Raw genomic sequence first — 17,309 nt, 5'->3', positions numbered from 1 at the left:
CCAAGCCATGGAAACCGGGTCCTATCCAGGCAGGCATGAAAAACGACCAAGTGTTGGACTTGGACTTGGTCTTTGATTCCCCTCTGGAATAGTTTTGCTCATATCCCCTTTGCTGTGGGTGGATATAAATCTTTAAAGGCTAAATAGTCATCACCCCGAGGTCTTCACTGTCTCATTTGAACTCAGTGGTTTATAAAAGCAGGTGCACAAATGTGTCCCGCCCATTCCCCCAGCTTTGTAAGGCTCCCTTCTGGGCCTCACCTGGGTCCCTTTGTCACCTCAGACATTTGTATATGTTGACCCCTTGTGTCTCAATTCCTAGATTTAGAGAGCAGGGTTTGTTGCTTTCTATTTAGTTTTGTTTGTTTGGTATACGAGTGTCTTGCCTGCCTGTATGTCTTGTGCACCAAGTGTGTGGCTGGTACCCGGGGCCTGCAGAACCCAGAAGGGAGTGTAAGATCTGCCTGGATCTGGAGTTATAGGTGATTGTGAGCTGTCATGTGGGTGCTGGGAACTAAACCCAAGTCCCTCTCTGTGCAAGAGCTGCCAGTCTTCTTAGCCCCTGAGCCTCCTGCCCCTTAGGTTTTTGTTTTTGAAACAGGATCTTTCTGTGTGGTGTAGGCTGGCTTTGAACAGACGTTCTTATACCTCAGCCTCCAGACTGCTGCGATTGCAGTTGTGGGTCACTGACCAACCCTTTACAGCACAAGTCAGACTGCCTCGTGGCCTTGCATGTCCTGTCCCCAGTCTTGTTCTCTGTCAAAGTACAGTGACACACAGCACGGGCGTTCAGTGCAGCCACACTAGCTGCTAACACAGCTGCTCCTGCATTGTGAGCAGTTGGAGCCCCTGAGCTGCTGAAGCCTTTTGCCTGTTTTTAACTCTAGTGAACACTGTGTGACATTTTAAGTTACCCCGTGAATGGTAATTCTCTCTCCTCAGATTGAAGAACATCTTTAAGAATTATTTCAACCAGGTTCCCAGGGTCTGTCCTATGGAGCAACATGGTGAAGCCAAACCTAGATGTGGTTCTGAGGTTTCTTGTTGATAATACACTGGGATTCCTCCTCCTGTCATCTATAAAACTGCCTCTGTGAGCAGTCATAACTTACAAAGAATAAAACTGCATTAATCTTTTCTAATAAATGGAGCATCTTTGCTGTTTACGTGAAAGAAGTGCAGTGAGTGAGACTAGCATCTTGGGGAGAAGTCTGGGGACCAGATCACCTGCAGGTGAGGGCTTACCTGAGAAGTCTGGGGACCAGATCACCTGCAGGTGAGGGCTTACCTGAGGAGAAGTCTGGGGACCAGATCACCTGCAGGTGAGGGCTTACCTGAGGAAAAGTCTGGGGACCAGATCACCTGTAGGTGAGGGCTTACCTGAGGAAGAGTCTGGGGACCAGATCACCTGCAGGTGAGGGCTTACCTGAGGAAAAGTCTGGGGACCAGATCACCTGTAGGTGAGGGCTTACCTGAGAAGTCTGGGGACCAGATCACCTGCAGGTGAGGGCTTACCTGAGGAGAAGTCTGGGGACCAGATCACCTGCAGGTGAGGGCTTAACCTGAGAAGTCTGGGGACCAGATTACCTGCAGGTGAGGGCTTACCTGAGGAAGAGTCTGGGGACCAGATCACCTGCAGGTGAGGGCTTACCTGAGGAAGAGTCTGGGGACCAGATCACCTGCAGGCCACACAGAGTTGCAGTGTGAGGAGGAGGCTCATGTGAGACCAGGAGTTTGGTCTCACACAGAGGTTGGTCATGGCTACTCCCACACTGAGACTCTGTCTCAGGGGAAAAGTCACTCTGGAGAACAAAAGGTTGTAAGCCAAGTTATGATCTTGTGTGCTTCTTTCAGAGCGAACATCCAGAGAATGTGCCTGGGTTTGCTGAGCTCAGTGTCCAGGGCGGTCACCAGACAGATGGAGCAGACCAAGACGATGCTGAGCGAGGCTGCGGCCTTCCCGTGGGAGAGCATGCTCCACGCTCTCCAGTACAGATCAGTGAACACGGATCACGGCTGCAGACTGCAGATGGGGGACCACTCAACAGGCAGGTGGGTGCCTAGCTCTAAGCCTAGCCTTCTGTACACTGAAGGAAACTAGTTGGCCATGTCTCTTGTCATCTTATTCAAATGTTGAAGTTCCTGGGTACAGAAAAGGCCTCCACTGTCTTAACCGCCTGTCTGTGTCGGGGTAAGGTTGGGCTGTTCATCCTTGCTCATCTATTCATTTACTTGACCCCTACCTCAGGACCAGTGTAAGGTCAAACCCATTGAGTATGTGCCCCCTTGGCTCCAGAAAATTGATCTCAGAAGGAAGATACTCATTAGACAGACTTTTAAGAAGAGAGAATACTCTTTTTTTTTTTTTTTTTTTTTTTTTTTTTGGTTTTTCGAGACAGGGTTTCTCTGTGGCTTTGGAGCCTGTCCTGGAACTAGCTCTCTAGACCAGGCTGGTCTCGAACTCACAGAGATCCGCCTACCTCTGCCTCCCGAGTGCTGGGATTAAAGGCGTGCGCCACCATCGCCCGGCTAGAGAATACTCTTTTTATCATAGCCAGGGAACAACCTTACAGGACTTGTTGGTTGTCATTGCCAACAGGACTGTGTTGGCAGCATAGTTTATAAGGAAAAATAAAGAAGTATTTGTTCAAATTCCCATCGTGTACAAAGTATTTCACATTTTTCTTTGACCACTTAAAACACACATCCAAATGAAAATACATGGTAATACTTCGGGAAAATAGCATTTGTGGAAAGAGGAGAGGGGGGTTTGAACATCGCTAAATGTTTGGTGTCAGTGATACTACAGACAAACCCTGAAAACCAGTTCCCCCCGCAAACCCACTATTGGTGACATAAATCTTATTATTTTTACTTATTTATTTACTTTGCATTCTTATAACAAAGTGCAGCTGTATTTCATTTGGAGACTTGAGATCCTGAGGTAGCTCCCCAAGTACTTTCTGCGCCTACAGAAAGCCCGGGGTCCCCAGGCTGGCTGCCTGCTTGCTGGTGTAAGGGTACAGGTTTGGCACTGGGCACGGCCCAGCCTTCCAGCCACAGCCATTCCGGATTCCTCGTGCAGTGTGTCCAGCAGCTGCTGCTTCTCGCCTGTCCCCTCTGCCCAAAGTGGTGCGGGTCAAGTGGGAGATGGCTGTCACCAGGCCTCAGTGCGGATTCCAGCGAGAAAGTGATGCCTTTGTAGAGCGGCTAAGGGGAGACGACTTTCTCTTCACACACAAATCCGAACAGTTGTCTGTACCCCACCCACCTTCGTTTTCCCTGAACAATGTGACTCAGGCTGGAGATAATAACATTCAAAGGAGCCTCTCCTCGGAGTCATCAGGAAGTGCGTCAGCGTGCCAGAATCCCTGGGGAGAGTTGAGGTCATGGAATAAGTTTTCCAGCAGTGATCTAGTTAGAAACTAGAACATTACAGATTATGAACAAAGCTTTAAAATGTATTGAAGTGAGGCATCCTCGGTTAGACCTCTGCAGTGTCTGTGATTGGCCCCCATCAGTAGACAGACCTGCCACAACTGAGATCCCGTGACGGGCATTTCCCAGGTGTGCATCCCAACGCTTTGGGAGAAAAGATGCAACATGGCTGGTTTTCTAAACAGTCGTGGAAAATGTTACCCCGGGGTGAGAAATACTGAAAAGGCCTTCAGCCGGAGCCACCCACTAGTGCTTGAATGTTCGTCTCCCCTTGCCTTCTGTGGTTACTCTTAAAAGTGGGACAGACAGACATGGGAGATTCCACTGCGAACAGCATGCTGGAGGATGGGCTGATAGGGGAGTGCGCATGTCAGAACCAGGTCTGCAGCTCACTGAATCTGCCAGCCCGCCACAGTCATGAAAGCAAATGTGTGCACAGTGGCATTCGGAAGAGGACAGGAGATTAAAGAGCCCTACTGTAAGCGACAGCTGGCTCACTGAGGGCGAACATTCTCCGCTAGAAAGATTCGCCTCTCTGGGAGTGGTGCGGTTATTGGCTGGGCAGCCTGGATGCAGGAGCCCTTCCACGTGTCTTTGTCTTAAAGCGCTTCTGAGTAGAACCGTGGCCCCCGACAAAGCCCTGAGAACCTCAGGGAGTGTTAAGTCGCATGGGAAACAAGGCCAATCGGCTTTCCCAAGGATGAAGGAGCAAGTGATAAAATGTAACAAAACTTCTCGGGCCCAGTCTTGGATTTGTATCTTACTGAGCATTCTCACAGTGCGGTGCTGTAGATGGCTACATTTATCATAGCCAGAGAAGTTAAAAAATATCAACTGTACCGACCCACACTGAGTCAGATCAGAAGCAAAATTCGTCAGGTTGGCAAACTTCGGTAGTGCCCACGTTCCGGCCTCCTGTCTTTAGTTACACAGTCCCATGGCACTGACCTTAAACACAGTCTGAACTTTCATTCTCTCCTTGCTGCTGGGTCAAGGCGAGGCTGAGCAGGGGAGAACTGGCTGTATGGTTCACATCGGCTGGGTATGCATTTCCTACTCTCCTTAGTCATCCCTGAGACCAAGGCCTGAAACAGAGGTGATTCACGTTGCCAGTGGCTAGAGAAAAAACAGCTTGCTTTACTGGCATCAGAGTAGTTATTTAAATAAAGTTACTCTGACATTCAGAGGTATGACTGAATTCAGAGGTATACTGTGGATGTGGAGCTCCTAACATAAGATTCACAGCAATAGCTTAAGAAGTGTGGTTTAACATTAATCTCTAAGGCCTCATTCATCCGGTTCCCAAGAGTCCTTGGTCCCCAGTCCAGCCACAGTGTTAGAACCTTCAGGGCCTTCTTCCCTCCACTGACAGGCTTTAACTAATCCTAGCACTCGAAGCCTTGTGTTCTAGCTGTCCATGCTGCCTCTCTATTTTCCCTCCAAGATAAAGAAACGTCTAGAAAGAGCACTTCTAATAGATGAGATTAGCATGTCAAGACTGCCACCATGGACCACCACTCTGTTTAGGTGGCGTCCCTTCCACAAGGGAGGTGCGGGGTTCCTGGTGCTCTTCAACAGTGCTTCATTGGTCCCCTGTGTTTGAGTGCCTGCCCTGGTTTCTCAGCTTGTGAGCTGGTAATTCTCCGTCTAATCTGCTTAACAGGGGCCTCTTGAAGAGGCCCCTCACCCACCTGATTGCATTCTTGGGGAACTCGTGGGTAGACACAGAACCCTCCTGGCCATGAGCCCCTGGGACATTCCCTGCTGGAAGGTAAATAAATGATTTCTGCCCAAAAGTGAACATAGTTCCTGAGAACTCCCGCCCTAGAATACACCCCCAAGGCCCGTCTTCGGGGGCCCATTCTTTCATCTGCAGAAAGATAATGGGTTCAGAAAAGCATGTTGAATTTCTTCTCAGCGTGACAATGAAGGCCGGAGTGACAAATGGTTTCATTAGGAGAATGCGGCTGATACGCAGATCTGTCATTTGAAGGTCTTGTTTGTGTTCCCTACCAATGGGGGGAGGCAGGACTGCCTGGAATTGATCTGTTTGCTTTTTTGAACACCACAAAAGCTCCCTCCCGTATCGTCTTTGTCGAATGGAAACTGGCCTGCATGGGTCAGGTAATCAGGGCAGCTCCCTCAACATTGCAGAACCCCCCCTGTGTTGTGAATAGCTGAAATAAATAGGAATAGCTGAAACAATAAAAGGCCATCCCCTCTGTTTTGTGACTGGCCTTTTGTGTTTCGCCACACAGTGACAGGTCAGTATTTTCCATTCACCTTTAGATTAAGCCCATTTCCAGAGGTAATGGAGGACTCAGAGGTGAGCCAGACTAACTTCATGGTGGCTTCCTGTTCCCATACGTACAATTTCATGTGACTTGTACATCTCTGAAATCTCAGAGCCTGGAAAAGTGGCTGGCATTGCATCCCACATATCTTGGTCTGTGACCTTAGCCATACCCCTGCTTCACTTGCTCTGAATGTACCGCAGGTTCACTGGGCAATCTGGGGCCCGAAGGGCAGCCTTGAACCTGTCGTAAAGTGTGACCTGTGAGCACAGACCTTCATTTTGCATTTTTGAAGTGTCCCGCCCAAGAGAGATGAGCTGTGAAGGACTGGAATGCCATCAATTAAAGGAACAGGAAATAGTAGAGCCATTGGTATCAACCAACCAGTTTGAGGAGATTTGGGAAATCATGTGTTTTTGTTTTGTTTTATTTAACTTAACCTGTGCTGAAATTTATAAGCCAAAAAGCTACATAGCTAGGCTATGGCATGAAAGGGTTAAAAAAAAAAAACAACTCTTGTGTCCAAATGACTTTTCAGATCAAGAAATCTTTATGTATCAAAGTCATGCGTATATAGCCCTGAGTGGCCTTGAACTCACAGAGACCCTCCTAGGATTGATCCATTGTCCTTTTACCTTGCTTTGGGTCACCTTTTTACTCCGGAATCTATCCCAGCAAAAGGCATCAGAAAAGACATAAGAATGGTGACTTTTGGTGGCTCCAATGTTATTATTTCCCTTGATAAAGGAGACAACAGTTTCTCAGAGGTGGGATGGCTCCCCCAACAAAATGAAAAGAAAATAACTGGGCACATTGTAATGAGACATTTTAAATGTTTCTGCCTTGGGTTGTCTGTCCATGGTGGAGACAAACCTAAGTTATAGTCTAGAGAGTGGGACCCTGGCATACCTGTTTGTCCTGAGCTTTAGTTCTTCCTCTATAAAATGCATGAAGATTGATAGGATATAAGAGTCATATAGATGAATAAGTTAGCACACATCCTAGCCCGTAAGAAATGGTAAGTAGGGACTAGAGAGATGGCTTAGCGGTTAAGAGCTACCCTGCTCCTCCAGAGAATTCAGGTCCAATTCCCAGTCTTCACATGGTGGCTCACAACCATCTATGAACTATGCATGTGGTGCATCAACATATATGCAGGCTAAACACACATACACGTAAAATACATAAATAAAATGTCTAAAGAAAGAAATGATAAGTAGCGGTGACTTATCATTACTGGATTTATGTGCCTGCATAAAAGACGTTTAGAAGACCCATGCCCACCTGTGGCATAAGTGTTGTGTGTTCATGGCAGAAGCTGTCCTGGCTTCCTGCCACCCACACAGGGCTCTTGGGTGATAATGATAGCAAGGTTTGCTTGCTCTCATGGCCACCTTCCCCCTGGAGTCATTTGGAGCTCATTCTCTGGTAATAAATACTGTCCTGGGATCATAGGGTATTATGTTGGTGACTCGAACCCAAATGTGCATAGAAATACTTAGGCTTAATTTTTATCCGATCCAATATCTGCTCATGCCAAAAAGTGCCCACTTTGCTTCCAGAGGAAGCAAATTTTCAATCTGCAAAGAGGCTGCAAAACCTTGATTTTAAGGTCCTTAGTGGTCCCGTGACACAGGGGCTGAACCATCACATGATTCTAATGTTATTAGTAGTCCTGTGGTACAGGGCTGAGCCATCACAGACCAAGCTGTTATATGATGTGGGGTTCACGGAGAAGTATTGACTCTGTGTATTACATACTTCACTGCAGTTTCTTCCATGTGAATGGAATGACTGCCCCAAAGACTAGATCAAAATTATTATGGTTATTTTTCGCTTATATTTCATTTGATTCAAAAGGTAGTGATTTTTAAAAAAAACATTTATTTACCTTTATGTGCATTTTGTATGAAGGTGTCTGATTCCCCAGAGCTGGAATTATAGACAGTTGTGAGCTGCCATGTGGGTGCTGGGAATTGAACCCTGCCCTCTGGAAATGCTCTTAACCTCTGAGCCATCTTTCCAGCCCAAAGGTAGTGATTTTTATTTAAGGATTTAAAGGCAAAAATAAATCTCCCAGGAAACATAGTCTTTAGAAAATCCTATGTAAAAATGAGGGTTTTTTTTTTCTTATGCTGATGAGTAATTTGCCTGCAAATATATCTACACCGTGTGCATGTTCTACTCAGGCACACCAGAAGAGGGTGCTGGATCCCTAGAATTGAAGTTACAGGTGGTTGTGAGCCACCCTGTGGTTGCTGGGGATCAAACCCTGGACCACTGGAAGAGCAAACAGTGCTCTTTACCCTTGAGCCATCCCCGCATCCTTCTGAAGACGCGCATTTCTGAAAGGACCATTGCAGCGGCTCTTCTTACCCAGATGCCCTCATGTTTACACTTAGGTCTTCTGTGGGTACCTCTGATGTGGAGTTTTTCCTGTTCATGAGTCTCCATCACCGTGAGGACTGGGGAAGCATAGTCACATAGGTGGAGTCACTGTAGAACTTAAAGTTTCCTATCTGCCAAACTTTTCAAACCCACTCTTAAGTCTTTTGTCACCAGTAAATACTAGTGTAGAGTATTTAATTCAGACAAACTTCCCCCCCCCCCCTTCAGTTCATAGAGACAGAATCTTACTGCATAGCCCAGGCTGGCCTGGAACTTGCAATCCTTCGGTCTTACTCTCCCCATGCTGGGGTTACAGGTGCTGCGTGTGAGCCTTTGTGATACAATGCCCATGCCAGCACTCACTAGAACATAAAGCAGAGTTTTGAAGTGTGCCTTCAAAGACTGGGCAGGGTCTGGAGTCTGATTGCTTTTATGTGAAGCACAAACAGTAATAAGGGCAGAGTTGCGTCTTGGAATCCGCAAACGCCTGTGAGTAAGGTGAGCATTATTTCCCCTCAGGCTTTAATTAGGGACTCTCAGAAGCTCCCTCCCTCTCTGCCTTGCTTGTCTTTGTCCTAGTCTCTGAGTTACCAGAAGTCAAAGAGTGACTGCCCAGTGTCTCCCAGAGTTCGTAGGCTGGCAGTGATTACTTCTAGTTCAGTAGCTTGCACTGGAGCGATGGGTACCACAACAGCCAGCCCAACTCAGAGCACAGGGTGTCTGAAGTCCCGCAGCATCGCCCGACAGACTGGCTTCAAGGGCTCCCAGTGGCCTTTGGCAACTTCTTGATTCTAAACTAACCCTCAGGCTTGAGAGCACCCATGCCTTAGGTGCCCACAGCACCAGTCCATGGTTCAGCCTCTGAACACACCTGCTCAGGGGCCTTGGCCTCAGGAGGCCTCTGGCCAGAGAGGGGACCATCTTGGCCATTGTTCGGTGATTGTAGACCCCACCCACAGGTGCCTTCTGCAGGGACCCTGGAAGGTGCTGCAGCTCCGACTGACTGAGACACTCCTAAGTGAGGTTCCCTTGGCTCTGTTCCCACAGGTGGCGGAAAATCAGCAGCTGTTCAGGGCCCTTAAGGCCCTGCTGGAGGACTTCCGCTCGGAGCTGCGGGAAGATGAGCATGCGCGGCTCCGGCTGCAGCAGCAGTACGCCAGCGACAAGGCTGCCTGGGATGTGGAGTGGGCTGTACTTAAGTGCCGTCTGGAGCAGGTACCTGCCCCTTGTGCCTCCTCCCTCCTGAACACTGTCCCCCTCTTCCCTATCCAGCAACCCTTGTGGACTAGGTTGGGGCAGGGAGAGGAGCGGGTCTTGAGGCTGTCCTTGAAGGGCCTCACCTCCTAAGTCCCGTTTTTCACGGTAGTCTCCCTCCCGAGGGTGAATACATCTTCACCAGTGGTATTTCCTTGTGCTGTCTGCTCCCTCGGTGCTAAACAAGAATGTCGATGAACCCTGTTGAAGGACTGGCAGCATGAAGCTGTCGCCATGTGAAGCTGTCTATTTTGAACCACAGGAAACCAGAGTAGAGGTGTTTGTTTTTGTTTTCGTTTTATTTCTTTTTGAGACAAGGTCTCACTGTGTAGCCCTGGCTGGACAGGAACTTGCTGTGTAGACCAGGCTGGACTGGAACTTGCTATGTAGACCAGGCTAGCCTCACCTGCTTCTCTGCTTCCCAAACGCTGAGATAAAAGGTGTGTGCCTTCGCACTGACTCCAGACTGGTTCTGTCCCCTCTGAGATAAGATAACAGGTGGCTGCCCTTTAGAATTTTGGAAATAATTGAAAACAGTTTCCATGCATGGCTTGGAAACCTTGTCAAGTCAAATGTCCCATTTATATCAAAGAAACCGAGGCCCAGAAGGGGCAGCGTGCTTCAGATCTGAGTCAGGGCTAGCATGGGGAGAGCCCAGGTGACCCACCTCTAGTGAGGATTTACATTCAGCCTGGGGAGTGTGGCTCCACCCATAGGGAGCAGCAGCCTTTGCTGAGCTGTTTCTCTGGGTGTCCCCCGCACAGTGTCTGCTGCTCCAGGGTGCTGTCAGGTCAGAAGGCAGGAACAAGGCCTGTGTGTGGCATGTATCTTCTAGCCTTTGTTGTGAGGCAAACTATAAAGTAATTAAAACTTTATACGGATTGGCTCAGTCATGAAAGGAAAAAGTCCCCTAAGAAGGAGCTACCTTGTAAACAGGCTCAGTTGTGATAAAAGATGAGAAGAGCCTGTCACCCTGAAGAAAATAGCTCTCCTAGGACTCCCCATGTTCACTGTTCTGCCACATGACCTCCAGGTACCCCTCAAGATCACTTGCACCACCACCTGACCCAGGATACCTCCCTAGTTTACCTGCATCACCACTGACCCCTGGCACCCCTCAGGTTCACCTGTTCTGTGGCATGAACTTAGGGACCTCCAAGTTCACCTGTACTGCCACCGACCCTGGGCACCCTGCTGCCATCTGCCACCAGATTCCACAAGTTCACCTGCTCTGTCTTCTGAGGTTTAAGGCTCATATCTTTGAAGAGGCAGGAACAGAGTCAGGCCCAACCTAGGAAATGATAGAACTGTGGCCCTGTTTTGGTTCCTGGCTGCTCAGGAGAGGGCTTCTTACCAGATGCTCTGTTCATCCCGGTGTCCTGTCTGCCAGGAGCCACAGGGGAGAAGTGTGCAAGGATGCTCTTCCAGGAGGAGCCATTAAGTCCCTTCAGAAGTATGCAGGGGATCGTGTGGGTAAGAAGGAAGACATACATGTTGATGCGAGCCACTTTCAAACATTGTATGTTTGTCTCAGAGGAGCCTGAAATCCACCAGTGTGTTGGCTGCAATTAAAGCCTCAGGGGAGAACAGAGCCTTCCTTGCCAGGAAACAAGCTAGGACCGCAAGTTCAGAAGCCAGGTAGTACCACAGCGGGTTCATCCTCTGCCCCGCCTGCTCAGGACATTTCTTCAACATACACATCCCAGGGTCAGCTTGGCCTTCTGCTTAAATACAAATCAAAAACCCAGATATTTTCAGTGGAGCCCAAATCTCTATTTTTTTTCTCTCCCAAACTAAGACCTTGCTCTAAATACTGAGGATCCAGCAATACATGGGACAGACAACCTTTGCTTAGCTGGGCTTGGTGGCACATACCTGTAGAAAAACTGAGGCAGGGGGAATCCCAAGTCTGAGGTCATGCTTGGTAACAAACAGGAACCAATTTCAAAATAAAATCACTTGCCTTGCCTGTGTGAGGCCCATGGCAGCATTTCTGTATAGCGGAAACCAAAGCAAGACACAGCCTTTCTAGTCTGCTGAATCAATCCTTAAGACCTAGCACAGGCTGCTAGGCTCTCAGAAGAAAAAACTCCCCTGCAGACAGGCCAGCCTGATGGAGGTAGTTCCTCAGTTGGGGGGTCTCTCTTCCCTGCTGATTATAAAAACTAACCAGCAGGCCTTGGAGTTGTTACCTCCACACCTTTTGTAGTGAGGAGGTGCGGGCTGTGTTCCTGCCGCCCGGCTCCCGGCCGCCTGGCTAGCTTAGCCCCAGAAATAACAACACACAAATTGTATTCATTTAAACACTGCCTGGCCCATTAGCTCTAACCTCTTCTTGGCTAATTCTCACATCTTGCTTAACCCGTTTCTAATAATCTGTGTAGCACCACGAAGTGGTGGCTTACCGGGGGAAGATTCAGCAAGTCTGACCTGGCGACTGGCTCCATTGCCTCTGTCTCAGAGAGGAGAGGCATGGCGACTGCCTAACTTCCCTGCCTCCCAGCATTCTGTTCTGTTTACTCCACCCACCTATGTTCTGACCTATGAGGACAAGCAGTTTCTTTAGTAATTAACCAATGAAAGCAACACCCACATCAACCTTTGACCCTTAGGAACCTCATCCCCATCCCCTCCCTCTGTACCATCAATTTACATGGAGGAAAGGAGTTTTATAGTGATATCTGCTGTGTTCATAGTACGTGTTTTGGACAGATCAAGTGTTGGTCCCAAGTTTCTTCTGTTTAAAGAGCCTCCCCGGTCAGTCTGAAGGACAGGTCTCCTGGCAAGGGTTGGGTTTTGTTGTTATTGTGTGTTTTCATTTCTCTGTGTTAGGATGCCTTCAGTTTTGAAATTTAGAATTTTATTGTCTTAGGCAGGTCCCTTTTATGGTAACATAGCACGGCCTAAAGCAACTTGGGGAGGAAAGAATTAATTTCGGCCCACACTTCTCTATCATTGTCTGTCATTGAAAAGAAGGCAGGGCAGAAAGTCAGGGCAGGAACCCGGAGAGTGGAGCTGATGCAGAAGCCATGGGGGAGAGCTGCTTCCTGGGCTGCTCCTCATGGCTTGCTCAGCCTGCTTTCCTGTAGAACCCAGGACCCCCAGCCTAGCCATGGCACTACCCACTATGGGCTGTGCCCTCCCCTCCTCCATCAATTATCAACCATAACAATACCATGCATACTTGCTTGCAGGCCATTCCTAAAGAGGCCTCTTCTTAATTAAGATTTCCTCTTCCAAGATCTGTTTTGGTTTCTGCCAGGTTGACAAGAGCCAACCAACCAGCACATTTATCCCGTTTGCATTTCTGCCTCCGCTGCTTAGAGGTGCCCATCGTTACCTGCCCCGCATAGTTTCCGAGGAGAAGTCTGGTGTGCTCCCTGAGCACCACGTGCAGTGATCGATGGTTCTAGGAACCAAGAGCACTTAGGATGCTTCGTGGGCGCCCAGAGGAAGGAAGCCCTACATGCACACCCCTGCCTTTGCATAATACTGTTTCTCTCTGCTTTCTACCGGTTTCCTCTTTGGTAGTTCTCTGGTTTCTACATTTCACCCCTGGGTCTTTGAGAAATGTTTATTAAAGAATACTGGGTTCCATTGTTGTCCCACATCAGGGCCAAAGATACTGGACCAAGCGAGCATGGTAGCACCTACAAAGAGCTGTAGAGGCAGAAGACAGAGTGACCGAGACTGGGAGGGAGGTAGACCCAAGGAGTCTGTTAGAGCGGTGCTCAACAATCTAGGAGATTTTATATCCGACATTCTAAATTCTGGCCTTAAAAATGAAATTTGCTTCGTTTTCCCATGGAATCAGACTGGCTTGGCAGCTTTCTTTCTGCCTCCAATGCTGGATTTCAGAGAGGGTAGCCCTGAGTCTTGTCTTCTTTGGCAGCTGGAAGAGAAGGCTGAGAAAAGCTTGGGAGAGCTCGACTCCTCCGCGGAGGGCAAAGGGGCCTTGAAGAAGGAGAGAGAGGTCCACCAGAAGCTGCTGGCCGACAGCCACGGCCTGGTCATGGACCTGCGTTGGCAGATCCATCACCGGGAGAAGAACTGGAACCGAGAGAAGGTGGAGCTGCTGGAGCGTCTGGACAGCGAGCGGCAGGAGTGGGGGCGACAGAAAGAGGAACTCCTGTGGCGGGTGGAGCAGGTAGGTGTGCCGCAGCTCCAGAGTGGGCGGCAGCTGCACCGGAGCAAGCAGCATGCAGACAGCTCATGGCCCTGGGAGCCAGGGGACCTCAGAAAGAAGCTTGCTGCTGTCACCTGCCTTCTGTTGAGGGCATGCAGAGGAAGAGTGAGACAGGCTAGGTTTCCTGTGGCAGAGTTCTTCTCCAGTGCTCCACGTGTTAGTTACTTTGGTGCACCAGAATACCCGTGAGATCAACTTAAAAGGCGTGGTTCGCGTCAGTCAATGGTGCAGGGTGGCTGGAGCACATGGTAGAGGCGCTCCTTCATCTGTGCTGGACGGGCAGCACAGAGCAATACAGGAGGACTGGGCAAGCTGTAGCTCCAACGGCACAGCCCCAGGGACCAACTTCTTCCAACTACACCCCCACCTCTTGTCTTCTACTATCTTCCCATAATGCCATCGTCTTTGAATTTGTCTAGGAATTCATTGATTTATTAGGTCAGAGCCCACAGGATGTAGTGGCCACTGCAAACATACCCTCGTCAATGTTACTAATCTAGACCTTTCTCAACCCAGTGAAGTTGACAGTTCAAGGTGAATTATCATACTCTTACATCACACACACCTTTTCATTGCAGAGTTTGTAGGCGATATGCCTTTGTACGCGTGTACAGGGACTGGGAAGGATTTTTTTTTTTTTAAAGGGATTTGACTTGGAAGGGGAGGTTATTTCAGGTCATCCTCAGAAAGTTCTGCTCCTGTGTAAGCTAACACTTAGGATGCCCCGGAAGACCCGGTCATGGCGCTGGCTGCAGCCTGAATGGACTCATCACCATTAGTGAGGTAATTACCAAATTGAGTTAGAAGTCATTGTTTGCTGGCTGGGGACTGCGCCTGCTGGGGGTTTTGCTGAGCTGTGATTAGATGGAAACAGAATCCAGGGAGGTGTCTGGTAGCTCATCACCTCCCGATAAACAAACTCTGATGGATGCTGGGAGAGCAGAGGAAGCTGATTTCCTGCTGCCTGGCTAATCCTTCTCTGCATTGCGTGCCTTCGGTGCGGTTTGTGTAGCTGCAGCTGGCCCAGAGTGGTGTGGAAATTCAGAAGGTTTTTTCTTCATGCTGAGAAGCGGGTGTTGAATTTCTTACTACCCCTACAGATACCTTGCCTCTTCCAACCTGTCACTCTTACAAATGCCCAGAGCCTTAAGAACTGTCAGCTAGAAATGATAAAGAAAGTACAGCGTGGCTCTATTATTAATACTCGCCTGACGGGCGTTAGTATGAAAACCTGTGGAGAATGAGGCCCCTCCCGCCACGTGTACGGCACAGTTCTTGCGCTAAAGTTAAAGGGCCATGGTGAAGTCCAGTCCAGATTGCAGGGACTCAGAAATGAACCACGTGATTTAAAAGTGACCCAGAGCCTCTGACTAAGGAACGGTAGAGAGGAAGAAAGCACCCTAGGGACAGAAGGGGCAGAGGCTTTTCTGGGTTCAGTCACCTTGCTAATGTTTGATATGGCTCCATTTCAAAATTCTCCAAATACTTCCAAGAGGGAAGTCCTCACTTCCTGTGTGGTTTGGAAATCCAGCCCTGTGAAGAATCTGCCAGACTGTGCCTAGCATCTGTACTCTGTTGCGGGGCCTGCCGTGCGGCAGAACGTCAGAGCTGACGGCATGTGTTCCTATAAAATGATCGCCAGTTTGTCGTACCCAACTTGACTTTTTCTGAGGAGATGTGAGCAGATGCCTCTGCCCCAGATGGAGTTCTGATTCAGACCAAAGAATGATTCCACCCAGATCTAGTTTAGTGACCCACCACGGAGGAAAGTTTTTTCCTGGAGCCTGGGTGGCTCCCAGGTGGAAACCTCACCGAAGAGCTCACCGTAGCAGCAATGATTCACGCGAGCTGCATCACTGGTGCACAAACTGCAGGCGCCTCAGCCCACAGGCAGCTCAACCCACTGGCAGCTCCTTCCTCCACAACTGTTCTGCTTATGTAACCTTGTGGAGGACTCTTGGTGAATCCACTTCTAATTTTCTGTGCTTCTTGGGCCCTGTAAATTGCATAAAGCTTTCTCCTCCCTCCAAGAGGCTGGGCTTTATCTCCTAGGAAGAATAAGAAGGCTGTGGTGATACGTTGTTTGTGTTTTAACCAATAAAGCTTGCCTGAAGAGCAGAGCTCGCCACTAGTTAACCATAGAGGTAGCTCACACCTTTAATCCCAGCACTTCGAAGGCAGAGGCAGAGGGATCTCTCCGAGTTTTAAGGCTACCCTGAACCACACTAGATCAACCCAGCCTAAAAGAGAACCAGCCAGGCGGTGGAGGCTCACACCTTTGATCCCAGCCCTAGGGAGGTGAAGACAGGAGTGATGTGTCTGGATGAAGAGAGAAATATAAGACAGGAAGTAACAGGGCCACAGAGAGTTCAGTCTGAGCATTCAGTTTGAGGACTTGCAGAGGCAGGATACCCCATTCGGTCTGGGAATTTCGCAGAGCTAAGAACCAGTGGCTGGTGCTCTGCTTCTCTAGTCTTTCAGCTTTCACCCCTAATAACTGACTCTAGGTTTTTATTATTAAGACCAGGTAGAATTTGTACTACAGCAAGCCGTTGCAGTCAGGCTCCAGGGAACCTTCACTCTTGGTCACTGCTTGTATTGCTTACCTTGAGTGTCCCTGCTACACCCTATGAGGCCATTGTGTCCCCTGTCATGGGCCTTTGGGTTCCCCTTTGCCTGGTCATTGCCGCTCATCCATCCTGTCTCTGACTTCTTCAGTTTTGAAAGTTGCACTTACTGTCAGTTAAACAGGTATCCGAGGTCTTTGTTTTTCTTTGGGGAATGAGGAATTTCTAGCAAAGAAAAATTTGGTCAGACAACACGTGATAACCCTCAGTTTCTGAGGCAACAGTGGCCCAGGGCTGAGCTGCCACCTCACTTTGATGCTGTTTTTGGGCAATAAAAGCAAGGGCCAGGAGCTGAACTTGATTGCTGTGTCTTCTGCGTGGCCGCAGCCTGGTGTTTCAGGCGTCCCCCTGGCCCTCACACCTGCGTAGGCTTCCCTGCTCGTCAAGACGGGTCCACAGTGAAAGGATGCTGAACGCATGCAGACGTGGCTTTGAGGACTCGGTCTAGCCTTTCCCCTGGAGCAGTCAGCATTGGAAAGGGCTTCCTAACACCAGCACAGTAGCTGTCAGCATTTTGTGAAAGAGCAGGCTGACTCAGATGCCCATGGAGAGGTCGGCACGAGGGGAAATGCGCACGGCTTTCACCAGTTGCTTGCTGCTCTAATGTCTAGCTGCACATTCCGTAGATGAGTGTTCCTCGCGGTGTCCCCCTGATATCTGACCCCCAGAGAAGCCGTATAGCATTGGCTGTGAGAACTTGATACAGACAGCGAAGGAAGCAACAGTAAATCCATTTTCCACTCCCAGAACATGTGCTTCATACTTGCCCAGTGACAATAAACTCACGCATAATTTCTACACACACGAGGCAGTCTGTGTGGCGAAGGACTGTGGGAATGTGGCTACGGTCACTCGGCGTGTCTCATCTGTCGTAGTATAACTCTCATTTTAACCCGTGTGTGATTGGGGGTCAGTTACCTTTTATGGGGGCACAATAGATTTCTCCGTAGGATTGGCCAGCGCCCGGGCCACTGTCACGGAATGTCTCTATATTTGTACTTAGGGAGCTAAAAGAGGAACGATTGTGTTACCTGTTCTCCTTCCAATTCATTTTCTCAAGTCAGCTGCCATGAGAACCTGAGCAGCCAGGCATCCTTTAAACCTCTTCACAGGGCGATCTTT

General features: G+C 49.0%; 1 protein-coding gene across 4 annotated transcripts in view; it reads left to right on the top strand.

Moving 5' to 3' along the window:
- Positions 1–17,309, top strand: part of LOC121458763 (microtubule cross-linking factor 1) — a 124,597-nt gene that overhangs the window by 87,302 nt on the left and 19,986 nt on the right. For all 4 annotated transcript variants that reach the window (XM_041668125.1, XM_041668124.1, XM_041668127.1 and 1 more), the window contains 3 exons: positions 1,855–2,052; positions 9,168–9,335; positions 13,267–13,521. In XM_041668125.1, the coding sequence (XP_041524059.1) occupies positions 1,855–2,052; positions 9,168–9,335; positions 13,267–13,521 (621 nt within the window). The remainder of the gene's footprint in view (positions 1–1,854; positions 2,053–9,167; positions 9,336–13,266; positions 13,522–17,309) is intronic.

This window comes from Microtus oregoni, unplaced genomic scaffold, assembly GCF_018167655.1.
Source record: "Microtus oregoni isolate MIOR12 unplaced genomic scaffold, Mior012 000018F_ref0000195, whole genome shotgun sequence".
NCBI classification, from domain to species: domain Eukaryota; kingdom Metazoa; phylum Chordata; class Mammalia; order Rodentia; family Cricetidae; genus Microtus; species Microtus oregoni.
The sequence above is the reverse complement of the archived record's forward strand: the minus strand, read 5'-3'. Positions and strand labels throughout refer to the sequence as shown.